The sequence below is a fragment of the Balaenoptera physalus genome, assembly GCF_965194825.1.
Source record: "Balaenoptera physalus genome assembly, chromosome: 14".
NCBI classification, from domain to species: domain Eukaryota; kingdom Metazoa; phylum Chordata; class Mammalia; order Artiodactyla; family Balaenopteridae; genus Balaenoptera; species Balaenoptera physalus.
In genome coordinates this window covers 87,357,432-87,385,096 of record NC_138893.1, presented here as the reverse complement: position 1 = coordinate 87,385,096, position 27,665 = coordinate 87,357,432, and the positions used below count along the sequence as shown (strand labels likewise).

The 27,665-nt window shown below is 37.2% G+C and overlaps 2 protein-coding genes and 1 long non-coding RNA gene across 5 annotated transcripts in view; 2 read left to right on the top strand and 1 right to left on the bottom strand.

Moving 5' to 3' along the window:
- LOC309642742 overlaps positions 1-27,665 on the bottom strand; it is a 335,590-nt gene that overhangs the window by 113,403 nt on the left and 194,522 nt on the right. The gene's annotated exons all lie outside the window — the stretch shown is intronic.
- The window catches only part of HKDC1 (hexokinase domain containing 1), a 265,615-nt gene that overhangs the window by 150,602 nt on the left and 87,348 nt on the right, over positions 1-27,665 (top strand). Inside the window, exon 2 of the mRNA XM_082424446.1 lies at positions 10,571-13,023. The gene's annotated coding sequence lies outside the window, so the exon portion shown is untranslated. The remainder of the gene's footprint in view (positions 1-10,570; positions 13,024-27,665) is intronic.
- Positions 1,761-27,423, top strand: VPS26A (VPS26 retromer complex component A). 3 transcript variants are annotated; one of them, XM_082424574.1, is made up of 9 exons: positions 1,761-1,910; positions 6,531-6,680; positions 13,806-13,881; positions 14,996-15,152; positions 15,786-15,950; positions 17,600-17,706; positions 20,924-20,992; positions 22,936-23,078; positions 25,687-27,423. In XM_082424574.1, the coding sequence occupies exons 1-9, from the start codon at positions 1,902-1,904 to the stop codon at positions 25,798-25,800; spliced, it is 990 nt and encodes a 329-aa protein (XP_082280700.1). In that variant the 5' UTR covers positions 1,761-1,901; the 3' UTR covers positions 25,801-27,423. The 3 variants fall into 3 exon arrangements, with proteins under 3 accessions (XP_082280700.1, XP_082280702.1, XP_082280701.1); XM_082424575.1 differs by lacking the exon at positions 1,761-1,910 and adding an exon at positions 9,839-9,980 and having other exon boundaries at positions 6,545-6,680; XM_082424576.1 differs by lacking the exons at positions 1,761-1,910; positions 13,806-13,881 and having other exon boundaries at positions 6,543-6,680.

Here is a 27,665-nt window from a genome sequence, read left to right as displayed (position 1 = left end):
CAAAGATCGAACCTGTGCCCCCTGCAATGGAAGTTTGTAAGTTTGACGTAGCCCCATTTGCCTATCTTTGCTTTTGTTGCCTGTGCTTTTGGTGTCATAAACAAGAACTCATTACCAAGAGCAATGACCTGAAGATTTTCCCCTATGTTTTCTTCTAGGAGTTTTATAGTTTTAGGTCTGACGTTTAAGTCTTTAATCCATTCTGAGTTAATTTTTGTATATGGTATAAGATAACGGTCCAACTTCATTCTTTTGCACATGGATACCCAGTTTTCCCAACACCATTTGTTGAAGAGACTGTCCTTTCCCCACTGAGTCATCATTGCACCTTTGTCAAAGATCATTTGACCATATATGTGAGCGCTTTTTATTTTTTAAATAGACTTTATTTTTCAGAGCAGTTTTAGGTTCATAGCAAGTACAGAATTCCCATGTATCCCCTGCTCCCCTCCACATGCTACATATGCTTTTAATTTCCTGAGGCGAACATAGATTGCAGATTTTAAACCTTTCTTCTTTTCAAATATACGCATTTAAAGCTACAGATCTCCCTCTAAACACTGCTCACTGCATCCCATAAATTCTACTATGTTGTATTTTCATTATCCTTTAGTTCAAACTATATAAAAATTCCCACTGAAACCTTCTTTGAAGAGGTTTAGAATTATGTTGCTCCCCTTCCAAACATTTGTGGATTTTCTGGCTTTTTGTTATTTCTAGTTCAATTCTGCTGTGGTTAGAGACCAAACTCTAATTTCAAGCCTTTTAAATTTGAGACTCGCTTTAAGACCCTGCCTCACAAACCTGATGCTGTTTTGTTATGATGGGAAAACCGGTAGGTTCAGACTCATGTTTTTTCTGCTTTGGTTATGTATAGAGTGCACTGCGGTGGCTCAACGCTAAGTTTTGAGATCTTAAAACAGTATTCCTAACACACCACTGTAAAGCAATTATACTCCAATAAAGATGTTTTAAAAAAAAGAAAAAAAAAACACCAGTATTCCATTCAGGGCCCGTCCTCTAGGCTTACACCACCGTGATTAGGCTGCGGTTAAAGACAGAGTACTTTTGAGCAGCATCATTGCGCTTTTCAGGAACGCCTTCCACCCCTCACGGAATGGGAGGGCGGTACAAGTGATTTCTCAGACCTCCACAGCTCGGGGCGGATAGTTTGGGAACTATCTGTGTACTTTACGAGGCAACGGATATAGTATACCCTTTTTTTTTTTTTTTTTGGTCTCCTCATAGGTGACAAAGCTTCTGAGTTCTCAAAACTCAGAAGCTGAGGGAAAAAAAGTAAGTTGGGTAGAGTTCGAGAATGGTGGCAGAATGCCTCATCCCCGAATTGACAGAGCACGTCTCCTGCGAGACCTAACGAATCAGGCCTCGGGTAACAGCGCCCCTTCAACTCCTCGGCCTAGTAACCCACCCGCAGAGATGGCCTCCCGCACAAACCTCTTCTTTCCTCCTTTCTTCTTTCCCAGCTGCTCAAACTTCCACTGGAAGTGGAACTGGGTGTGGCAAAGAAGCCCGTCAGCGAACCGCCGGTCAGCGAACCGCCCGTCACGTGACAGACAAGAGGGCACGGAGGAGCTGGGGAACCTACGTCCGCCCTGGCCCCACCCACTTGACGCCACTCAGTGGCCCCACCCCCTCCGCCGTGGGGTGGAGCACGAGGCCCCGCCTCCAAACGGCCTCTCCTCGGAGGGCCAGGCTGACCAGTAGGGCGGGGCGAGAGGCCCGGAGGGGGCCAGTGCTGGGCGAAGTGGAGGAAGGGAAGGGAGGGGTCACGTGCGGCGAGCGGCCCGAAGTCACGTGACGAAGACGCTGGGCGGAGGGAGCCGGGGCTGGGAGTTCTCCTGAGGGAAGAGGAGTGAAGTGTGGGGCACGCGGCGGCGGCGATGACAATGGTGAGTGCGCGGCGGCCCGCGCGCTCGCTTGCAGCCCTCGCCCCGGAGCGCGCAGCGGGACGGCCAACGGCGGGCCAGATGTCGCGGGAGGGGCTGCGGGGAGCGGCTGGAGGGGCCAGGCGGGCAGGGCGGGGGGCCGGGTTAGGCCTGTTTGGCCGCCGCGGGGTCGCGGACAAGCGGGCCGCGCCGCCCCTTCCAGGTCTCGGCGATGCCCGAGCACCTGCGGGTGGCGGCGCGTTCTCCTGGCCATGTCGGAGCCTCTGCCCGCGTTCCTCGATCGGCTGTGGGGGCCCTGGCTGGGTACCCGGACCCCACCTCTGCGAGGGCCCGCCGCCCCCTCCCCTTCCAAGGTAGCCAGCCCCTCTGCTCCTCCCGGGCAGCCTCGCTTCCTTTCAGGTGGGGTGACCCAAGAGTCCCCCCGTTCCGGACTCGGGGGGACTTGGTCACTATCTTCCAGTGTTGATCAGGAGCTTGATAAACTCCGTGATTTTTTTTTTTTTTTTAGCCTGCATACGGTGATATTCTGCGATTTCCTGAACCCAGTTCAGCCTTGATGTTGACACTTGTAGAATGGGAGAGAAAAAGAGAAGGACGTTGGAGGGGAGGACGTTTTTAATGCAAAAGGCAGTAGTTTCTTGCGCGCTGTTTTAAGCGTTGGATCTCGTTTCCCTCACCAAGCCATTCTGGAAACTTACCGCTTTGGGATGTTGAAATGGCCTGGGGAGCAGAGGAGGAAGGGAAATCTGAGTACTCTCACCACAGTGGGAAGCACCAGCGTGGGCACGATGGCGTTTAGCTTTGTGTGTGTTGGCGATCTTCTCTAGATTTGATCTCATTTGGCTCATTTTATGGTAGTATTCATTTACTCGGTTCACTTAGCAAGCTTATGTTGAGCGCCTACTGTGTGCTCTCCTTAATAGTACCTGCTTTCCCAAAGCTCACCCGGTTCCGTAAACTGCTTGAGACTTTTGGCTTATAGACCAAGCTAGGTTTATTTAAAAAAAAAAAAAAAGTTACTTTGAATAAATACATTTTAAAGTAAGAAATCGAGTTGTTTTAATTTATAAAAGAAAGTGAGGACAGACATGTTCATTCTTAAACTTGGAACCTTTTTCTCTTTTTTTTTTAACAAATAATTACAATACTTAGGTGCTCCCAGGGGTCCTGAGCAAGACTGAAACAGCCCTTACTCTCTTGTAGCTTGCAGTCCAGAGGGAGATAAACATTTATTTGTGTAATTATTTGTTTAATGTAGAAACAAATAATTACAGTTGTGATAAGAAGGAAGTATTGGGGGACCTTGCCTAGTCAGGGAGTTAAAGAAGGCTTCTTTAGTTGAATATAATTTGCAAAGAAAACTTAAAAGGCCCTCCTATCTTTTGCTTACATTTAAAATTATTACTTTTAATGAGCTTTTGAATTATGTTCAAGAGCAATTTTTATTTTCAAGTTACTCTTGAAACAAACACAATTGTAAAGCTTTATAACACTGAAATGGGCACAAGTGTAATAATATATGTATGAAAATTTGCTGTTTCATTGTTCGTGTATGCCCTAAGTGAATAAATTTTGAGAGCCTCTCTTCTGCCTCACCTTGAGTTGCATTTCTTTACAGCCACTGGATGTAGTGAAATTTCTTTAGCGAGGGCTAAAAAGTTTGTATTTTAACATATACACGTGTAATTTTGCTAGATGGTAATGCTCAGTGTTAGGTTTACAAATTATGTGAAAAATCTTAAATTAACCTAAATTCAGTGATATGTAGTTTAGGCTACGATTGGAAAACTGTGAGAACAATTGCTCTAATATTTAAGTAGTCATATATATTGCCCTCTAGTTATTTAAAGGCCGCCTAAGAGTTTGAACCTGTATATTGTCTAGTATTGCTGCTGAAAATCCCATTTTGAATGCTCACTTGAAGATATCTTTTCTAAAAGAACTTGGTAGTCTTTCTCTTAAAAGATTTCAAAACTGCCTTCTGTAATTTCAGCAGAAGTATATGTTAATATATCCTAACCCTCTTTACAGCTTTTATTCCTTTTCCTTCTTCTGGTCTTCACCATTCTGACCATTTTTTTCCTCTTTATGTATCAGAAGTATTATAATTTGATTGTGAATAATTTTAAGAAGATTTTAATTTTGTGACTTTTTGTTTGAAATACAGAAGATGCACATCTTGAAATAAAAACTTTATTTATTTATTTGGCCACACCATGCGGCTTGTGGGATCTTAGTTCCCTGACCAGAGATTGAACCCACGCCCTCAGCAGTGACAGCGCAGAGTTCTAACCACTGGACCGCCAGGGAAATGCCTTTTTTTTTTTTTTTTTTTTTTTAGAAATAAAAACTCTAGAAGACTTTGGGTAGAGAATTTTTCTTTCAACTCCTTCTAGAAGGAAAACAAGACAAACTTTTTTCTCAGATATTTTTCTCTCTGTTATCTACATGCACAATTTTCTGGAGGCTTTTACTAAGATTAGTTCATTTTTGATGTGTCCTGGTGTAAAAAACTGGATGTTAACCCAGTGCTAAATTCTCATGGCCTCATTAACTTAACCGTGTTAAAGTGCTGTAGTTTATCATTCAACCTTTTGTTTTTCTGCATATGCTACACTAGGCTTTTTTTATTCCTTCTGATCTCTCCCAATCTTAGTGTTTTGATTGTGTTGAAAAGTAAGTCCATTTTTAATTTTTAGTTATGAAATACTTCATGCATACAGAAAATAATAGAGGATAACACATAGTTTTTACATATTTTTAATGCCTAAGACTTACATTTTTACATATAGTGTCAAAATAAAACTTATTATTTACAATTACTCATTGTTGTTAGTTAATTGTGAAGTTTTATGTGACTTTTAAGTCTGTTTTATACCATTTTAATTAGTGGCAATTTTGATTTTGTTATTTTATTTTTGATTATTTGATCTTTTAATATCAACTTTCAAATCCCAGTTCAGCTGTATGCGTTAAGTATATGTATATGGGAAAAGTTACCATAATATTTCCTTTCATTTGTAAACCAATTTTTATAGTTTTCAAATCTCGTTTTCCTGCAACCAGCTCTAGGAAGTATTAAGGGGGAATGAGAAAATTAAATTTTATTTTCCTGCTTCTATTTTATAACCTGAATTTTGGACTGTCATCTTCTACCCTTTCATAATTGCTCCTCCCACAGCAGCACCCCACCCCCCACCCTGCTTTGTTGGCTCAGTGCTTTGCACATAGTTGATAAATAGTAACTGATTTTCAGCTGCTATACATTCTCATATTTGTAACTCTTAGGAGAATGTGTACCATTTTGAGCAAGTTTTAAAGTTAAAACTTAGGGTATGAAAGCTAACTAGGAAGGGACAGTGCACATGCCCTATCATTGATGTTTTTCATTCTAAGTTAGTTCAGAATAGTTTTCTAATTAAAACTGTTTGTCATTTATAATATTGCCAGGAAAGATTAAAACATCTTGCCAAAAGGAAAATTTGCTGGTTATGTCTTTGGAGTATGTCATAAGTACTAATCTGGCAATTCTTTGAGTTGATTTCTTGAAATTATAATCCTTTTGTTAATAAAGGATTAATAAAAATAAAGAAGGGGGAATTCCCCGGCGGTCCAGTGGTTAGGACTCCGAGCTTTCACTGCTGAGGGCCCGAGTTCTATAACTAAGATCCCACAAGCTGCGTGGCACTGCCCAAAAACAAAGAAGCAAGCTTAGAATTTAGGAAAACACTATCTCCTTTGATCATAGTATCACCCTATGACCCACATAGCCTTAGCAGGATCATTAGCTTGTTTGCTGTCCTCCTGAGGACAGAACTGAGCCTTAACGCAAGTTCCTGGCTCTAGATTTTGCTACTGCACCAATACTAACTTCCTGCGGGAGGGCTGGTCTTAACCAAACATGCCTAGTTTTAGCTCACTTCTTTTGCGTATTCACAACATTTACAGAAATTTAATTAGTCTCCTCCATTAGAGCCAGTTTTATTCCAAGGGCTTACACAATGTAACACATGCTGTTCAGACCTATATAGCAGTAGATTTTACCATAAGTAGTACATTGTAATAACTCATGAGTAATTGGGATTGTATGAGTTTCATTATAGCAGTATAATGAAAGAACCTCATAGATGTATTACTAAAGGTAACCTTTCAAATCCAGATGTTAGGATTAATTTTTTAGCCACGCGGCATGCATGCGGAACTTCCCCAACCAGGGTTTGAACCTGTGTCCCCTGTAGTGGAAGCGGGGAGTCTTAACCACTGGACCACTGGGGTAGTCCTTTTAGATCTTTGGTATATGTTAGTATTTGATTATTTATGGTGGTTGCCTGTGGAAATGATTGAAATTATAGCGTGTTTAAATTTGTTTTCTTTTTTGTCTTTTTATTTTATTGTGGTAGAAAACATAAAACATAAATATATCCTCAGCAAAATTTTAAGCGTACAGTACAGCATTAACTGTATGCATATTGTATGAAATTTTAGTTTTGATGTAGTATTTGATATAAGTTCTTATTTCTTTGTGAATTCATAGATTAACTGTAGGTTATAGGTAATTAAATTTGAATTGAAAAATGTAGTGACTGACAAAACATAATTATGAACATTTTCCTTTTATTTCAGAGTTTTCTTGGAGGATTTTTTGGTCCCATTTGTGAGATCGATGTTGTCCTTAATGATGGGGAAACCAGGAAAATGGCAGAAATGAAAACTGAGGATGGCAAAGTAGAAAAACACTATCTTTTCTATGATGGAGAGTCTGTTTCAGGAAAGGTAAATATTTTGTTTGGAGAATTACCTAGTTGTAGAGTATTAGAATTAGTCATGAAAGTGGCTTGTGCTGTATCTAAATTTGAATGATTTTATTAGAGATGGAAAATTTTTTTCAGAAGGTCAGTTAAATCCTTGATTCAGTAGAATATTTACAGGAAAGATTCTTAAACTGCAAGGGTTATAGGGGCAGAGTCTAAATTAAACTGTGTGCAAAATTTTGTGTGTTTGTGACTATGTGCATCTGTTTAACTTCAGACAGTTTCTACAGTGGGGCTGTGATCCACTCAAAGTTTGTTTCTCCTTTAACATAAAGTTGAGTTGTGGAGATTGGGGATAATTCTCTAGTATACCTTTCTAAAAGTTTCTTTCTCATTCTTTATAGCTTATCTGTCTGTACTACTGTCACTGTGTCTGTTGATCTCATTTCTTGATACTCTGTAGAGGACTTAAGTACATTTGGAATGTGTCCATGCATGGTCAGATACATTTATGATACCTTCTGTGGTTTAACTTTTTCCTCCTTTTCCTTACCAAGTTATATATAAGATTGTTCTTATACCTTATGGAACATGATTAGTACTCATCAGTTTGTGATACTGAAGAATGGTAATATCCTAGATAAAATCAAGTCATAAAACATTTGAAATAATTTTTCTAAATATAAAATATTAAGAGTTTCTCTCCCCTGCTTGTTAAGGTGATACATACACATGGTAGACAGTTTGGGAAATAAAATAATTATCTATATTCCCATCATATGGAAATAATTCACTGTTAAAATTTGAATGTGTTTCCTCCTAGTCTCTCTGCATTAGTTAATGTATGTATAATATATTAAGCATACCTTTTCCCTATTATTGGATATTTAAATAGTTTCTACTGTATTTTTCAGACTGCTTGTAGTATATCACCGTATCTTTAGTAATACAGACGTTTTTAGTAATAAAACTTTAGTATGTAAGTTTTTCTCCAGATTTCTGTAGGATAAGATTACTTCCTTAGAATGAATTCCTGAAAGTGAGTTGCTGGACCAGAAGACATGAATATTTGAAGGGTATCAATACATATTAACCTGGAGAATTTGCATCAAATCACATGTTCACTTAATGCCTTGTTTCACTCAGGGTAGTACTGAATATGGTCACTTTTTAATCTTTGCTATTTCTATAGGCAAAAATGATATTATTCTTTGATAGCATTTCTTTGGTTACTAGATAGGTTGAACTTAGGTTTATTAGCTATTTTACTGCATCGTCTATTCTGGTCCTTTGCCAGTTTACTTACTGATGTCTTAGTGTTATATCTGAAATAAATTTTTTGCTTTTCGACTTTACTCTCCCTTTAAAATGATGGGGAGAAAGAGAAGAGGCCTGAAAGAGAGCAGACAAAATCATTAAAAGGATGGAACATGTCAAACGAGTAAAGGAAATAGTGTTGGTTCTGTAAGAAGCTGCCAAACTGTTTTCCAAAGTAGCACTACCATTTTCAGCAATGAATGAGAGTTCCTGTTGTACCCCATTCTAGCTAGCATTTGATGATGTCAGTGTTGTAATTTTGCCCATTCTAATAGTTTTGTAGTGGTATCTCATTGTTTTAATTTGCAGTTCCCTAATAATATGATGTTGAACATCTTTTCATATGTTTATCTTCAAATATGTATCTTTTTTGGTGAGGTGCTTGTTCAGATCTTTTGCCTAATTTTCATTCGGGTTGTTTGTTTTCTTCTTATTGAGTTTTAAGAGTCGGAAACAGCCCTTTTTGGAAAACAGCCCTTTCTCAGATGTGGCTTCTGCAAATATTTTCTCCCAGTTTATGGCTTGTCGTCTTATCTTCTCATTTTCTTGCTACATGTGTAAATTTCCATTTCCCTGACATCTAATGAGGTTGAGCGACTGTTCATATATTTATTGGCTATTTGGTGTCCTTTGTGAAATGCCTATTCAAGGCTTTGGGGTTTGGTGGGGTTTTTTTTGGCTCATTTTTATACTCAGTTGACTTTTTTTCTTATTGATGTGTAGGATTTTTTTTTTTTTTTTGGTATGTTCTTGATACGTGCTTCTCAATATAGAGTCCTTTGCATATGTATTATAAATATCTTTCTGGCTGGAGTTTTCACTATCTTAATGGTGTCTTTGGATGAACAGGAGTTCTTAATTTTAATACTCTACAAATGTTAGTTTTTTTTTTTTAACAATGATGTTCTTTCTTTAAATTTATTTATTTATTTATTTATTTTTGGCTGTGTTGGGTCTTCGTTTCTGTGCGAGGGCTTTCTCCAGTCGCGGCGAGCGGGGGCCACTCTTCATCGCGGTGCGCGGGCCTCTCACTATCGCGGCCTCTCTTGTTGCGGAGCACAGGCTCCAGACGCGCAGGCTCAGTAGTTGTGGCTCATGGGCCTAGTTGCTCCGCGGCGTGTGGGATCCTCCCAGACCAGGGCTCGAACCCGTGTCCCCTGCATTGGCAGGCAGATTCTCAACCACTGCGCCACCAGGGAAGCCCCTGTTAGTGCTTTTTGTATCCTGTTTAAGACATCTTTGCCTACCGTATGGGCATGAAGATGTTCTCCTGTTTTTCCTATAATTTAAAACAATTTTACATTTCACATTTAGATCTTCAGTTTTTTGGAATTGATTTTGTCTTTGTGATATGGGAGTCAAGGCTACTTGTTTGTTTGTTTGTTTTTCCCACGTGGATATCTTATTAACCCAGGATATTTATTGAAAAAGCCATCCTTTCCCCCACTACACTGCAGCATCACCTTTGTCATTAGCCAGAGGTTGTATGAGTCTGTTTCAACATCTCTGTTCTGTTCCATTGGTTTATTTGTGACATATACTTTCATTTCTTTTTTTAAAAATATCTTTATTGAGTTGTAATTCACATAAAATTCACCCTCCTAAAGTGTAGAGTTCAGAGGTTTTTACTGTATTTGCAGAGTTGTGCAACTGTCACCGCTATCTAATTCCATAATGTTTTCGTCACCCCAGAAGAAACACCATACCATTAGCAGTAACTCCCTTGGTGCCATAAACTGAATGTTTGTGTCCTTATAAGATTCATGTGTTGAAACCTAATCCCCAGTGTGATGTATCGGTGGGGCTGGGGGGGGTGGGGAGATGATTAGGTCATGAGGGCAGAGCCCTCATGAATGGGATTAGTGTCCTCAGAGAAATCCTGTGTGCACCTTCTGACATGTGAGGACATAGTGAAAAGACAGCCGTCTGTGAACCAGAAAGCAATGTCTCCCCGGACACCAAATCTCCTGGCGCTTTGATCTTGAACTTCACAGCCTCCAGAAGTGTAAGCAATAAATTTATGTTGTTTTTAAGCCACCTAGTCTATGATATTTTGTCATAGCAGCCCGAATGGACTAAGACACCTAGCACCCACTAATCTATAAATGTGCTTTCTTTCTCTATGGATTTGCCTATTCTGGACATTTCATATAAATAGAATCATAAAATATGTGGCCTTTTGTGTTTGGCTTCTTTTACTCAGCATGATGTCTTCAAGGTTTATTCCTTTTTAAAAAAATTTTGGTAAAAAATATATATAATAAAATTTGCCATTTTAACCATTTTTATGTGTATAATTCAGTAGCATTAATCACATTCACAATGTTGTGCAATCATCACCACTATTTTTTTTATATAAATTTATTTTATTTATTTATTTTTGGCTGCATTGGGTCTTCGTTGCTGTGCTCGGGCCTTCTCTAGTTGCGGAGAGCAGGGGCTCCTTTTCGATGCGGTGCACGGCCTTCTCATTGCAGCGGCTTCTCCTGTGGCAGAGCACGGGCTCTAGGGCGCACAGGCTTCAGTAGTTGTAGCACACGGGCTTCAGTAGTTGTAGCACGTGGGCTCAGTAGTTGTGGCTCCTGGACTCTAGAGCGCAGGCTCAGTAGTTGTGGCTCACGGGCTTAGTTGCTCCGCGGCATGTGGGATCTTCCTGGACCAGGGCTCGAACCCGTGTCCCCTGCATTGGCAGGCGCATTCTCAACCACTGTGCCACCAGGGAAGCCCCCATCACCGCTATTTTAAAAATTTGTTCATCACCCCAAACAGAAACTTTGTACCCATCAAGCAATAACTACTCTTTTCCCTTTTCTCCCAGTCCATGGATACCTCTAGCCTACTTTTTTTTTTTTTAGTAAGTTTATTTATTTATTTATTTTTGGCCGCGTTGGGTCTTCGTTGCTGCTCGCAGGCTTTCTGTTTGCGGCGAGGGGGGGCTACTCTTTGTTGCGGTGCGTGGGCTTCTCATTGTGGTGGCTTCTCCTGTTGTGGCGCATGGGCTCTAGGCACATGGGCTTCAGTAGTTGTGGCATGCAGACTCAGTAGTTGTGGCTCATGGGCTCTAGAGCGCAGGCTCAGTAGTTGTGGCACACGGGGTTGCTCCGCGGCATGTGGGATCTTCCTGGACCAGGGCTTAACCCCGTGTCTCCTGCATTGGGAGGCGGATTCTTAACCACTGCTCCACCAGGGAAGTAAGTCCCTCTAGTCTACTTTTTTTCCTATAAATTTGCCTGTTCTGGGCCTGTTCTATTTCATGTAAGTGGTCATATAAGATTTGTCTTTTTGTGTCTGCCTCATTTCATGTAGCATAATGTTTTCAAGGTTCATTCATGTTGTAGCATGTATCAAAACACCATTCTTTTCTATAGCGGAATAATATTTCAGTATATATCTGTGTAGTATATGGATGTACCACACTTCTTCATCCATTCATCAGTTGAGGACATTTCAGTTGAGGATATTTGGGTTTCTATTTGTTGACTGTTATGAATATTGCTGTACATTTGTGTGTTAAGTTTTTGTGTGACTGTGTTTTCATTTCTCTGGGGTGTACACTTAGGAATGGAATTGCTGGGTCATACGTTAACTCTATGTTTAACTTTTAAGGGAACTGCCAGGCTTTTCTGATGCAGCTGCACCATTTTATATTCTCTCCAGCAATGTATGAGGGTTCCAGTTTCCTCACATTCTTGGCAATACTTATTATTGTCTGTATTTTTTATTGCCATCTTAGTGGGTGAGAAGTGGTCATAATGGTTTTGATTTTCATTTCCCCTAATGATGAATAATATTGACATCTTTTCATATGCTTATGGCTATTTGTATAACTTCTTTGGAGAGAAGTCTGTACCTATCCTTTGACCATTTTTAATTGGGTTGTTTGTCTTTTGACTGTTGAGTTGTAAGAGTTCTTTATGTACTGTAGATACAAGTCTTTTGGCAGTTATGTTTTGCAAATATTTTCTCTATTTCTGTGAGTTGTCTTTTCACTTTCTTGGTGGTGTCTTAAAGTACTAAAATTTTCTGTTTGATGATGTCCAGTTTATCTTTTTTAAAATTTCATTTCTCATGCTTTTGGTGTCATCTGAGAAACAGTTGCCTATCCAAGATAATGAAGATTTACACCTATGTTTTCTTCTAAGAGTTTTGTAACTGTAGCTCTTACATTTAGGTCTTTTATCCATTTTGAGTTAATATTTGTATATGGTGCGAGGTAGGGATCCAATTTCATTCTTTTGTATGTTGAGATTGAGTTGTTCCAGCACTATTTGTTGAAAAGAATATTCTTTCCCCATTGAATTGTCTTGGGACTCCTGAAGCATATACTTTTTAAAGTTAAATTTAATTGCCGTCTGTCAAAAAAAGCTACAGAGAAGGAAACAAAATTACCCATAAGCATACATTCCAGAAGTAACTCCTGTTAAGAGTTTTTTCTGTAGTTTAAAAAATATAATTGGCATTATACTTGTATACAGTTTGACCATGCTTCCTTCATGTGACATACCATGCACATCTTCCCACATCATTAAATATTCTTTGACCTTATTATTTTTATACTTTAATTATACTCCATCATATGATATACTACAATTTGTTTAATTATTTACTTGTTTTTCTGAGATATTAACTTGGAAGGCAAGTAACTAACTCATCCTGGTCACAGATATGGAAGACATAGAAACATGAATATTTTAATTATGTAGTTTACAAACAGAAGTAACTGAACTTTAGTTTTTATTGGTCCTTAATTTCTGTTGTGTTTTTTTTTTTTAATTAATTAATTAATTTATTTATTTTTGGCTGTGTTGGGTCTTCGTTTCTGTGCGAGGGCTTTCTCCAGTTGCGGCGAGCGGGGGCCACTCTTCATCGCGGTGCGTGGGCCTCTCACTGTCACGGCCTCTCGTTGCGGAGCGCAGGCTCAGTAGCTGTGGCTCACGGGCCCAGTTGCTCCGCGGCATGTGGGATCTTCCCAGACCAGGGCTCAAACCCATGTCCCCTGCATCGGCAGGCAGACTCTCAACCACTGCGCCACCAGGGAAGCCCCTTCTGTTGTGTTTTGAAAACACTATTTGGAAGAAGAGCTTTTAAGAGTCATGCTACCAATATTTTTTATAGTAAAGAATAAACCCGGAAGTATGCTTTTTGGTATGTTAGCTAATCCTTAAATGTTTCAAATTTTGTTTTTAATATGTATGTACTTTATAGATATTTTGTCAAATTAAAATGTATAAAATTAAGGTTTCCATTTGGCACATATGAATTTAGGGATTTTAGATTATATATTTAATTTGAAAAGTACATAAGATAATCATACTCAAAATTTAAATCTTTAGACATTCTGTTTTTAGGATGAGTAGCAGACTCAGGGCAATAAGCATTACTTTTAAGATAGGAATTAATAACAATATATTGTTGGTTATAAAAGGCTGAAAGTGATCTTTAAGATCAGTTCTTGGAATTAGTAATAACCTTACATTAAAATGCTGTTGTAGAATTTTTTAACTATTTGACCTGAAAACATATTTGAATAGTTGAAAGTTTTCCCTTTTATTGAGTCTTTATAGTTTTCCAGCTCTAAAGAAGGATTCCTTACTAACAAAGAAGATGCTTTAAGTGTACGTATAAGTAATAGGTTCATTACTGATTGTATATGAGTAGGTTTTACTTTCTCTGGCACTATAAGGTCTAGGTAGGATCTAGGTATGTGGTGGTGTCTCAGACTTCAGAAATGAATACCTGAAATATTTATATATTGTATTCATCTGGAAGCAGTCTGCCAGTAGGCCCACAAAGGATTGTTAACATCTCTTACAATTTCATGTTTTGGCAGGTAAACATAGCCTTTAAGCAATCTGGAAAGAGGCTAGAGCACCAAGGAATTAGAATTGAATTTGTAGGTCAAATTGGTGAGTTTTAAAATAGTATTACTTTTTTTTCTTTGATAACTGAGTTTGAAGAGAGTTTGATTTGGCACTTAGCTTTATGGAAAGAAGGAATTGATTTTGCGTAATAAAAGAGGATTTATTTTATAAACATTAAATCATGTTTCTTTTAATTGTATTAAATGATGTTTGACTAATCCTGCCTTTATTTGTGATTAAACTTAATTACTAAAAGTGAAAGGAGTTATGTAAGCTACCAGCCTTGAAAAATAATTCAAGTAAATTAGTTTACTCACTGAAATTTCCACCTGCCTACGTTTTTCACCAGCTTTATTCACAATTAGCAGTGTCACCTTCATCCTTCACTTTCTAATTACCCATGCCATTTGTCTTCCTAACTTAGTGTGTACCTGTAGCCAGACTCACTTGTCAATAGAAAATTCCATGTGAAAAGGAAAAGTGTAATTTCTTTTTGACTTAGATCAACTTGTGTATGTTTCCATATGTGTATTTCAGAGACATTCTTGATTTAGTAGGAGTTAAACTGTATAAATCTTTTGGTACTGCAGATTTGGAAAAGAGAAAAGAAAATAGGTCCTAGCTTTCTCAGTTTTACTGTACATTTTTAAAGTATCAAAATTGGAATGGGTGGATATTTATTTACATGTCTATTTTGGATGAGATTATATTTAAGGGGCAAATTATAGTAATTAACTGATAGTTGATTTTAGTCTTCTGCGTATTATAGTTTTATCAAGGTAATATATTTGCCTAACTAGAGCAAAACAACAAGACAATACATTTTTTGCCTAGAAGGGAGGAAGTTCAAATAATTGCTGGAAATATGTCTGTTAAAACAGCTTCATACTGGGCAAACCCTAACTGCATTAAAGGAATGAATTCATTTTTTTATAATAGAAATTTTCATTTTGCTATGCTGCTTGAATTTTTTTATGCCTAAGTAGAGCATAATAGTGAGAAGGATAATGGAATTCAGATCATAGCTCTAGTATTTAAAGTGGAGACAAATCCAACTAATTCTTTTTATAAAAATTATTTGCTTTGGAAGTAAAAGTTTGGGTTTTAATGAGATGGGTATTAAATATAATTGGTCTTTTTGCTTTTTAAAATTTCTTAGAACTTTTCAATGACAAGAGTAATACTCACGAATTTGTAAACCTAGTGAAAGAACTAGCCTTACCTGGAGAACTGACTCAGAGCAGAAGTTATGATTTTGAATTTATGCAAGTTGAAAAGCCATATGAATCTTACATCGGTGCCAATGTCCGTTTAAGGTATGAACGTGTATCAGAAACTGTAGACAGAATCAAAACCAGAAAGTAATGACTACTATTGAATGTCTTATTAGAACTTCTAATTATAATTTTGGACTGGAAGACTTAAGATTTTTAAAATTCTGTCAAATATTTTGTTTTTTTCTGGCTAATGCTCATCTGATGTAGTAAGAGCCTTCTGTAGTTTTAGAGAATCCTATTATGAGAAGTTTTAGTCATACACTTCCCTGTATGAATCGTTCTTAGGTACTTCATTTGTCCTGTAAATGGAATTACTCTCTAAATCCATTAGTTTCCCAATGAATCTCATTTAGTGTATGGTTAAGAAGTGATCTAGAAAAAAAGAAAAAACAAAAAGCAGTGATCTAGAGAGATATCCTCAAGTAGGCTTGATGATGGTACTTCAAATTGATCTAAAAAGTATGTACACTATTCTTAAAATTGAACTTTGTATTTTTTCCATGGTGGGGGCATTTATTTAAAAATTAAAACTTCTTCATGAAGTAAATGGAGTAAATTGATCCTTAAGGATTTCCAGCAAGGAGAAAGCAGAGTTGCAGTTAATGTTTGCTTATTTAAAACACTGAGGTATATCACAGGAGATTTAACTTGTCCTCTCCATTAATTTTGTAGATATTTCCTTAAAGTGACGATAGTAAGAAGACTGACAGACTTGGTAAAAGAATATGATCTTATTGTTCACCAGCTTGCTACCTATCCTGATGTCAACAATTCTATTAAGATGGAAGTGGGCATTGAAGATTGTCTACACATAGAATTTGAATATAATAAATCAAAGTAAGTACCTTTCACAAACAGATAACATAAATGTTCAGGGGAAATTAAGAAATAAACCTTTTATGTCTTTGTAAATTGGTCAAGGTAAGGATAGAATCAACATTAATCTGATGTTAACAGACCAACAGAATCTCTGAGCTGAAAGAAACTTTAGGAATTTGGTTTTGTTTCTGACTCAGTGCAGATGTCTTTCTTATTCTATTCCTGGTAATCGGCCATTTTTTATAGAGGATCTCACCATCTCAGAAGGCATCTAATCCTATATGTCTCAAAAAACTTATCTTTTTGTCTTGAGATCATTTTAGCTGGTCATCTCTTTAAAAATAAGCAAAAATGCTCTTTTTCTGACTACATGAGCAATACATTTTTATTATTAAAAAACTGACAATGTAGAAAAGTCAAAGGAAGTAAAAATACCACATATTTTCACCATTACTACTTAACCACTATTAAATCCTCTTGTATATCTTTCCATGGGAGGGGGTATATATGTTTATATATGTTGTGCATTTTCAGAAATGGGCTTTATTTTATTTATTAATGCCTTTTAAAGCTTTATTATGGAAAATTTCAAACATATACCAATGTATATATCTAAAAATATTAATAATTTCTTAACCTCGTCACATATCTAGTCTGTGTTCACTTTTCCCTAATTTACTTATAAATGTTTTTTCCCTATATGGTTTGTTCAAATCAGTATCCAAACAAGACTTGCTCAAATCCAGTGGATCTAAACACGCTACATTTGGTTTTTTTATTCTTAAATCTCTTTTAATTTATAGGTTTTCTCTCTTATTTATTTATTTTTCATTAAAGTTTATTTGTTGAAGAAATGGATGTTCATTCTTTTATCCCCTTCCTGTGCACTCTTCTGTTACATTATTTTTATTACTTGTCATGTCCCAGTTTATATCACTGAAATTGTGATATACACACATTCAGGGTCTTAAATTATATTGTTGATAAAATTATTAGATGTTTAGGACCTAAAACTTGTCACTGGAAGCCTCCCTTCAGACTAACATAATTGCATTAATCAACTCTTGGGATATTATTTTGAGATCCAAACCTGGGAGAAGTTTAAAAAAAAAAAAAGCCCTCTGGGAATTACAGGAATTCCTAGGTTTGCTATCATATTATTTCAAGGTCCCTGGGAAAAGTCTTTGATTAGTAGGTATTACAGCAACAAACTCAATTTATGGAGTCTCTCTTTGTGGCCAGGTGATTTGTTAGCTGCACTATTCTAGCACTTGGAGTAATACTGACACTAAACCCATGTGTAGAGTTTTTAATGTTCAAAACATCTTCATACACCAAATAAAAATTTTCAGGCATAAAAATCTTAATTTTCCATGCTTAAGTTCTTTGGAAACTAAGTTAATCTCTACGTAGGGACCAACAATTAATCAGGCTAATTCTTCCCTCTGAGGTGTATCGATGGTCAAGTAAAGTTTGCTTCCTTATTTTTATAGTAAAATGATGAGTACTTTTTTGAAAAAACATTAAACACATGAATAGTCAGAATGGTATTCTTAAACAGTAATTATCCTACAGATATCTAATAAAGCCTTTCAGGACATATTTCACTCTTTTTGTTTGTTTTGTAAACTGATATTTAGTAAGTGACAAATACTCTTTCCCCAAAGGTATCATTTAAAGGATGTGATTGTTGGAAAAATTTACTTCTTATTAGTAAGAATAAAAATCCAACATATGGAGTTACAACTGATTAAAAAAGAGATCACGGGAATTGGTAAGTTGAAGAGTATTTGAACTGAAATTCATTTTAGTTGAAATTTTGAAATCTTAAAATATTGTTTAAACTTAAAATAAATATCCACCTTGGATACTAACTTTGATACTTAATATTGCTGGCAGTGAGTTACTCATTTATGTTTTTTAAAAAATTAATTTTTGAATAGATAATAAATTCACATGGTTCAAAAATAAAGTGTGAACGATTATACAGTAAAAAGTGTCCTATTTATGTACTCCAGCTACTCATAGGTGATATGTTTATAAGTTTTAAAATCCTTCAAGTATTTATCTATATACATGCAAGTGCCTGTATATTACACCCCCCCCCTTTTTTTTTTAGTTAAGTGGTTGTATACAATACATACTTTAGAGTTCTTTACATATCAATGTGTGGAACACTTCCTCATCTTTCTTACAGTATTCCATTCAATGGGTGTACTAGCTGTTGGTGGACATACAGGTTGTTTCTAGTCTTTTGCTATTATAAACAATGCTTTAGTTAATAATATCATTTCATATATGTGTTGGTTTGTGTGCAAGATAAAATCTTAGAAGTGGAATTGCTGTTTCCAAGGGTATATTCATTTGTAATTTCGATTCACATTATCAGTTTGTCCTCTTTATGGACTGTACCAGTTTGCATTACTACCAGCAATGGATGTAGGAGGGTGCCTCTTTCTCCTTGTATTCTCATAAGCATGATGTTATAAAACTTTTAGCTGATCTCATGGGTAGGGGGAAAAGTTTAATTCATTTTTCTCATCTGAGTGAGGGTGAGCGTCTTTTCATGTGTATAAAAGCCATTTGTATTTCTTTTCTGTAAACCACCTATCCATATCCTTTGCCCCATCTCTATTGGATTATTAGTCTTCCTTTTGATGTGTAGAAACTCTTTATATATTAGGAAAATCAATCCGTTTTTCTTCTTTTTTTTTTTTATTTTCTTTTTTGGCTGCATTGGGTCTTCGCTGCTGCGTGCAGGCTTTCTCTAGTTGCGGCGAGTGGGGGCTACTCTTTGTTGTGGTACATAGGTTTTTCATTGCGGTGGCTTCTCTTGTTGCGGAGCATGGGCTCTAGGCGTGTGGGCTTCAGTAGTTGCAGCATGTGGGCTCAGTAGTTGTGGCTCATGGGCTGTAGAGCACAGGCTCAGTAGTTGTGGTGCACGGGCTTAGTTGCTCCATGGCATGTGGGATCTTCCTGGACCAGGGATCAAACCCATGTCCTCTGCATTGACACGCGGATTCTCAACCACTGCGCCACCAGGGAAGTCCCTCTCTTTCTGTATTAAAAGCAGCAAAATTTCCCCAGTTTGTCTTGCTTATGGTGGTTTTTGCCATCTAGAAGTTCTTGATGTTTATGTAAGTCAGATTTATCAGTTTTTACTCTTATGGATTCTGGGTTTTATACCACAGTTAGAAAGCCCTTTTTTACACTGAGGTTCTAAAAATAATTTTCTGTGCTTGATTCTACTAAAGTAATACATTATAGTTTAGGAATTTTGTTTAAACTTTTAATTCATTTGGAATTTGTCCTGATGTAAGAGATCAGCTATGGATCCAACTTCACTTTTCTCCAGATAGCTGACCAGTTGCCCCCAAATCTTCTATTGGTTCATAACTGCTTTTTAATTTTAATTATTATTACTTTTTTGGCCACGCCATGTGGCTTGTGGGATCTTAGTTCTCTGACCAGGGATCAAACCTGTGCCCCCTGCAGCGGAAGTGCGAAGTCCTAACCACTGGACCGTCAGGGAATTCCCTGATTTTAATTAATATTTAGATTTAGTTTGTTCCCTTTAACTTTGTTGGTTTTCTGCTAAAAAGAATTTTAGGCAACACTTTTTAAGAATTTATAATTGGTAGTCATGATTTTAAATATCTGTAATTTCTTAATCTCCATTTTTCACCTGCTAATAAAAGTTAAAGTGATTAGGGACTTGCCTGGTGGCGCAGTAGTTAAGAATCCGTCTGCCAGTGCTCACACGTGGGTTCGAGCCCTGGTCCTGGAAGATTCCACATGCCGCAGAGCAACTAAGCCTGTGTGCCACGACTACTGAGCCTGCGTGCCACAACTACTGAAGCCTGCGTGCCTAGAGCCCGCACTCCGCAACAAGAGAAGCCACAGCAATGAGAAGCCCGTGCACCTCAATGAAGAGTAGCCCCCGCTTGCCACAACTAGAGAAGGCCCGTGCACAGCAACGAAGCCCCAAGGCAGCCAAAAATAAAATTAATTAATTAATTAATTTTTAAAAAAACCCGAAAACTGTCTATGGTTTAGAGAATAAAAAGACAAGCCACAGACTGGGAAAAAAATATTAAAAAAAAAAAAGTTAAAGTGATTTAAAGATATTAAAACCAAACTTCAGGTTCCCATTTGTTGTTTAAAAAGAAATTGTTTATTTAAACATTTTTTTCTAGTTATAAAAATTATGTTCAGTTCTGGAAAATTTTAAATAAAAAATAATTTGTACTCATAATCCAGAACCGACCTTAGCCTTTGCATATTATATATTTTACAACATTGGGATCATTACTATATGTTTTAGTGTACCTTTTAAACTTATATCATTGACTGTTTAAAAGAACTGTATGTCAGGTATTCACTTTGGTGTTTTGTCTATGTTAAAGTTAACAAGAGAAAACATTTTGGGTGTTGCAGAGAAAACTAGCATGTCAGTGCACTGCTATGCATTGCTAGTTTCTATTTTAGCAGATACTAGAAATGATAGAAGGCAGTCTGTGAAGATTACTTCTGAACTGTATACATACAGTTGACCCTTGAATAACATGAGGTTTGAACTGCATGGGTCCACTTATAGCGGATTTTTTTCAGTAGTAAATATTACACTACTACATCATCTGCAGTTGGTTGAATCCACAGATAGGGAGGAACCGTGGATAGGGAGGAGTGGAGGATACAGAGAACAGACTATAAATTATACACAGGTTTTCCTGTGTGTACGGTCAAGCGCCCCAGCCCCTGCAGTTTTTCAAGAGTCTACTGAATTACCTTTGGGAGGAAGGGAGTGAGACCTTCAGTTGAGTGGTAAGTAAGTGTAGATCAAGAAATAGAAAAGAATGATCAACATTTTCACAAAAGGGGAAAGTAAATTAGTACTAAAATAATGTAGTCAGAAAATAGGAAGAAGGTATAAGTCTGGAAATCATATTCTAGCAGTATTTAAATTAATATCATTTACATTATTGCACTAGGACCCAGCACCACAACAGAAACAGAAACAATCGCTAAATATGAAATAATGGATGGTGCACCAGTAAAAGGTAATACACTTTTCATTTACTTTTAAGTTACAGGTAGTGCAGATAGCCGTGTTCATGGCAGATTAGTTTGAAAGTATTTATTCAGTGTGAATATATCTGTGAATTCTTAAAATGATTCTTAAAATGATTTTTAAGATCATCTTTGTATAAATGCTGAGAAGACTATAGTAGTACTTTCTAGTTTGAAATAAGGTTTAATTTTTTACTCAGTTTAAATTTAGAATTTAGAAGAGACATTTATGGATATCTCTTCCCTAGTTCTGAATTTATAATATTTTAATTATCTTTTGTTACAGTAGTTTCTCTCTGTAAATCTTTTTTACTCATGCTGAACATAAGGTGCAGTATAATTGAGTATTCATTTCTGTGGGATTTTGGAGTTCTTATATAGCCCTCAAGAAAATAAGCAGTTCTCTTACTAGATAATTTTCAGCGTCGAAGATAATGAAGCCAGTATTTATCATTTTAAATTTATGTCTTTGGCTTTTTCTTACTCTGTTAGTAATTACTTCAAAGAGTAGTTACCATTTACTGAGTACCAACTATAGATGAGGCATTGTATTCTCAGGCGCTGTCAAGTTCCCTACCACGCTTTGAGTTAGGTAGTGGTAGCCCTTATTTTATACATGAAACTGAGATGTAGAGGTTAAAAACTTGTTAAAGGTGATATACTGTAGGGGAGGCAGAACTTTCCCTCTACCCATCTTAGATTTTCAGCTGGAATTCTTTAACAAAAAGATTAATAAGAGAAAAACAGTTGATAAATGCATGCAGTACACATCACCCAGGAGAAGCCTCAACAAAAAAGTAACTCAAAGGTGTGACTTAGAATTTTAGCTTATATAGCATCTTGAAAAGAACAATAAATTTGGAGAGAAATGACTGGGCAAAGGAGAGCAGTTTAGGCTTCCCAGGGCGGCAAACTACGGGCAGGTAAATATGTGGGAGAAAACCAATGGAGTAGGCTTGTTTGCAGATTCCTCTGGTGCCATCCCTGGGCTGAAAAGCGGCTGTCTCCAGTAAAAGCAGAATTTATATCCTGCCTTTAGGCAGAACAGGGGATTCTTTTCTGCTTTTGCTGCTGCTTAATTGCCTTCAGCTCAAAATAATCTGTATGTCAAAGGGGAATATTTTTCGGTGACATATTCTGGTTTCCTTCGATAGCTAATCATTGCACAGTTGGAGTTTGAGTCCAGGGGTTTCCGACTCCAGGACTCTTGTGTGTGTACTCTTATGTTACGCAACATAACTTTGTAAAATTCCGGCAGCCACAAATTTTTATGTAAAGTGATGGGTTGTACATCTTTACGGAAATAGATATACATAAGAAAAGTATTACATAAAAAGGATTCAAAGCAGAATATGCAAATAATCATTCTTAGAGAAGCCATGAGAATCTGAATAGCAATCTTTTTGGTAATGAAGGAATGTCATCATTCTGAACATGTTTGTTGCTTTGGGTGAATTAGTAATAAGTATTCAATAATTTATACACATGATTAGAAATTATGGTACAGATGAAACAGATGGTTAAGTGACTTGGCTGGAGTTGGGATTCAAATCCAGGCATTTTGGCTCTAGAGCAGTGGTTCTCATCTAGGGGCAATTTTGGTCCCCCCTCCCTGGGGACATTTGGCAATGCCTGGAGACATTTTTGGTTATCATATTTGGGGACTGCTACTGGCATCTTGTGGGTAGAGGCCAGGAATGCTGCTGAACTTCATACAGTGCATAGGACCTTATCCACGGCAAAGAATTATTGGGCCTAAAATGTCAATAGTGTCAAGGCTGAGAAACCCTTGTCGAAAGCTTTTGTCATGCTGTTGCCTTGTGAGGAACTGAAGCATTAATGTCTTCTCTATGATGCTTAGTTTTAGGTGTTATGTAACTATTGATATATTTAATCATCCTTTAGAATTAAATGGAAATTGCTTTTCTTTCAGGTGAATCAATTCCAATAAGACTGTTTTTAGCAGGCTATGACCCAACTCCAACAATGAGAGATGTGAACAAAAAATTTTCAGTAAGGTACTTTTTGAATCTAGTCCTTGTTGATGAGGAAGACAGGAGGTACTTCAAGCAGCAGGTATGGTGCCACCCAGATGTTATTTTGTTCTTTGTCAATTCTAAAAACACCTGGAAAGCAGTCACTTTTCTAAGCTTTATTGTACTGAGCAAGTGGGGGTTTCTAAGTAAGTGAAAACGCTGACAGTATGATATAGAAGTAAGCATGAATGGAACTATGTCGTAATCCATCTCTTCCCGGTCATTCTGCAGGACTCCAGAATGGGCTATAATTTGGCAGGGTTTTTTTTTTTTAATTTAATTTAATTTTGCGGCATGCGGCATCTTAGTTCCCCTGCCAAGGATCGAACCTGCGGCCCCTGCAGTGGAAGTGAGGAGTCTTAACCACTGGACTGCCAGGGACGTCCCTGGCAGGGCTTTTATTTTTCTCTTGAAACCTTTGTTTTTTATAAAAACAATACCTGCTGTTTGTTTAAAAAAAAAAATCAGGCAATAAAAAACAGAATGAAGTAAAAGGTAAACAAAAATTCTGCCACCATTGTGATTAGTTTTCTAGACAAATTTTTATATGTGCTTTTAGATCATTATTATGCATATTGTTCTTTTTTTTTTTAATTAATTTATTTATTTATTTATGGCTGTGTTGGGTCTTCGTTTCTGTGCGAGGGCTTTCTCTAGTTGTGGCAAGCGGGGGCCACTCTTCATCGCGGTGCGCGGGCCTCTCACTATCGTGGCCTACAGGCTCCAGACGCGCAGGCTCAGTAATTGTGGCTTACGGACCCAGGTGCTCCGCGGCATGTGGGATCTTCCCAGACCAGGGCTCGAACCCGTGTCCCCTGCATTGGCAGGCAGATTCTCAACCACTGCGCCACCAGGGAAGCCCGCATATTGTTCTTTGTTTTTTTCAGTCAATAGTGTCTTGAACAGCTTTCCTTTAGCAACAAATAAAGATTTCCTTTATCACTTTTAATGACTGCATCAACTTGATGGATTTGGGGGTTTCCATTTTTCCATAATTAAACAATTCTCTTATAAATGTCTTTGAGATGACCCAAATCTAATACTTCTTTTAAAAATTTATGGCTGCGTTGGGTCTTCGTTGCTGCGTGTGGGCTTCCTCTAGTTGTGGCGAGCGGGGGCTACTCTTCATTGCGGTGCGCGGGCTTCTCATTGCAGTGGCTTCTCTTGTTGCGGTGCACGGGCTCTAGGCGCGTTGGCTCCAGTAGTTGTGGCTCGCGGGCTCTAGAGCACAGGCTCAGTAGTTGTGGCGCACGGGCTTAGTTGCTCCGTGGCATGTGGGATCTTCCCGGACCAGGGCTCAAACCCATGTCCCCTGCATTGGCAGGCGTATTCTTAACTACTGTGCCACCAGGGAAGTCCCTAATACTTTTTAAATATAAGATGTTTATCATAAAACTTGTTCTCATTTGAAAATCAATTAAAACCTTTGGTGAATTTTGAATAAAAGATTGTGATTAGAATGGTCTTCTGTATTCTGAATTAGATTAATAAATATTTGAATGTCAGTTGAGTGTTCAAAACTAAATTAGAAATTATTCTGGAAAAAAAATAAGAAATTATTCTGTGTTGAGTACTGTGACGAATACAAAAGCTACCTTTTTAAACATGGTTTGTCCTCAAGGTCCTCACATTGCCGATATGTGGAAAGAGAGAGATTGTATAATTAACAGAAAACTTAAGTAATAGTTTGACAGTAATTTGGAAGAGAGAAAAGTTACTCTGCTAATACTGCCATAATGCTATATAATTAAACATAGGTGATTTATAATTTCAAATTAGATTATATGAAATTTACAATTTCCAAATCAGTTACATATTGTGGCCCTATTGAGTAAGTATATGCTTCCCATGGGCATTCATTTGGACGTTTAAATTCTGCTATGTTGGTTAAAAAGCCTGCCATGACTTTATGAAGCAAGTAATTTTAAGAATTTAGAAGAGAAGAGATCTCAGGATGTATTGGTTAGGGTAAGACTTAGATAGGCAGAGGAATAGGGATTTGAAGAATATAAAGGGGAAGATGGAGGGAAAGTTTAATTTGAAGTGCGTTAGAGGCAGAGAGTAACCCAGTTTGGCTGGTGGGGTACTGGGGTCTAGGTGGGGAAGAGAGTGATGTTGATAAATTGGATAAAGGTTATGGAGGGCTTGAATGCCGGGTTGGAGATTTATCCTGGAGGAACTGAGAACTATTGAAGAGTCATCCAAGCAATGTTTTAGACTAATCTGGAAGTGATAGGAAGGATAGCTTAGAAAGGGGTATCAGGCAAGGGAGGGAGAGCCATCTACCAGGAAGCTATTTTAGTATCTAAGGTTGAAGTGACAAGGGCTTGAATTTGGATAAGGGCAGTGGAACAACAAACAAAAGATAGATTTTAGGAATTCTTTAAAGCAGTAATAGCTAGAACTTTGTGCCAGATTGGATTCATGGTGGTGGCATGCATGGGTGTTGGTGGGGGGGAGCAGAGTTGGCAGAAGGGGAGGCCCAAGATTAGAATTGGAAGAAAGTGAGTCAATAAGGAAAGAGGAGGGCTTTTGTAGGGAAGAAGTTAGTTTTGTTATGGTTAAAATAGAAGTGGCATTATTTCCATGGTGAAAATATAAGGAATAATATGAGGACATTAATTTGTTGTCTTGCATTTGTCTTCTAGGAGATAATTTTGTGGAGAAAAGCTCCTGAAAAACTGAGGAAACAGAGAACAAACTTTCACCAGCGATTTGAATCGCCAGAATCACAGGCATCTGCTGAGCAGCCTGAAATGTGAACTGAATAGGAGAAAAAAAAGAAAAAAACTCCTATATCTGTTGAGATTTAAGTTCGGCAGGTTAAAGATGGTTGCAGCGTGTAGGGCGGGGAAAAGGCCAAAACTCCATTTATGATAGTCTTCCTTTATCTTAGAGTGCTGAGTTTATTTTATGACATAACTAAATGTTCTTCATGTATATACATTTAAAAAAATGCTTTCTTTGAAACACTGGAACTTTCTTAAACTGCCGTGTTGTTTTTTTTTAACCACACACTTTCATTTAATGATAAGCACTCAGCTGTACATCAGCATAAACATTAAAGATTTTCATGTGAGTAGGTTGGTATTTGTAATTTTGCTTTCTTTCTGCATAATGTTGATTACAAATTCTTTTATTCTCCTTTTTCATGCTAATGATTACCTCTTATTCTCTACATGCAAAAAATTAAACATTTTGTGTTCAAATAAAATTAGAAAAACCTGAGTGGCCCTTAATCCTGCAAAGATTTAAAACGTGGCATCTCAATATTTTTGAAAACTACATTTTTGTTTTTCCATACGTGTTTGAGAAATGCATACGAGTGTTTCGCTGTAGGTGCCTCTGAGTCCACCATTTCATGGCTTCCTGAATTTTGTTCTCTTTGAAGTCTTCTGTGGTGTGAATATTAAATTTTTTTCCATAAGAGATTATGTGGCATGTCATTGCAGCTTTTTTTTTGGGAGGGTACCATATTAAGTAACCATTTTGCTACTACTGTCAGATAGGTACCACGGTATGTTTTCTGCAATGTGGAGTTGACTCTATGTTGGCATTTTAGTTTGTTAAAACTATATAATTTTTCCATAAATATTTTGAAAAAAATTTTTTTTGATTTAAGGAATCTTTTTAGCACATATATGCAAATATAATTTTCTTGCAAATATTCTCTTCCCTTTTCAGGGGAAAATTTGAGGATGGGGGACTCAGGAGAACTGGTGAAGTATGTAGTTACCCAGATCTGGACAATTTCATGTTTGTTAAATTGGAAACTTGACTAGTTCAAACTCAAATTTAAACTAATTCATCCACTCTGTTTAAATTTGTTTAATATTAAATTCAAGTATTATTCAAAGCCTCTAAAAAAGAAGGTTGCAGTCATCTGTTTTTATGCTATGCATGGGGTCTGATCGCAAATACACTAAATGTGGGGTGTAGGAACTAAAGTGAAGCCTGTTGTGTGAAACTACTTTCACTTATGGTTCATTGGTTTTTGTACCAATATTTTTTTATACACTTCAGTGCAAGTCTTGTCAGTTAACCTTACTTTATGGGTAAGCTAAGTAACCCAAATTACATTTCTTTAAGCCTGTTTTACTACTATGGCACTTTGAAAAATGGTCAGTAACCAACTTCTTAACTGGCAAAAGGTTCCAGGTACCATGTGCTGGAGCATCTATTTTAAATGTGGATATCTGTGAATGGTAATGTTTTCCTTCATGTAAGTGCCTGTTCAGAGTTTCAAAATTTTAAAATGCCAAATATTTTCATGGTCACTTGCATGTAGTAATCTGGAAAATATTCAAAGAAAAATTGAAAAACAATTGTATTTAACCAGCCTCAAATTGTGCAACCATGATGTATAATAAAGAATTTGAAACAGATACTGAGCTTGCTATTTGAATCATTAAAATATTTATATTCTCAAATCACTTCTCATTGTCATATTTATCTTTGGGGACAGGATTGCTCAGTAGTTTAGGAAGCTATAATTGTGATGATTAGAAGTTTTTATAAATATTCAATTTCAATTTTAAATATATAATGCTTTTAATTAGGTGGCTTAAAACACTGTCATAAATAGGATGCTTACTCACTTTGCTTGAAAGTTTGTTGCATAACCGAT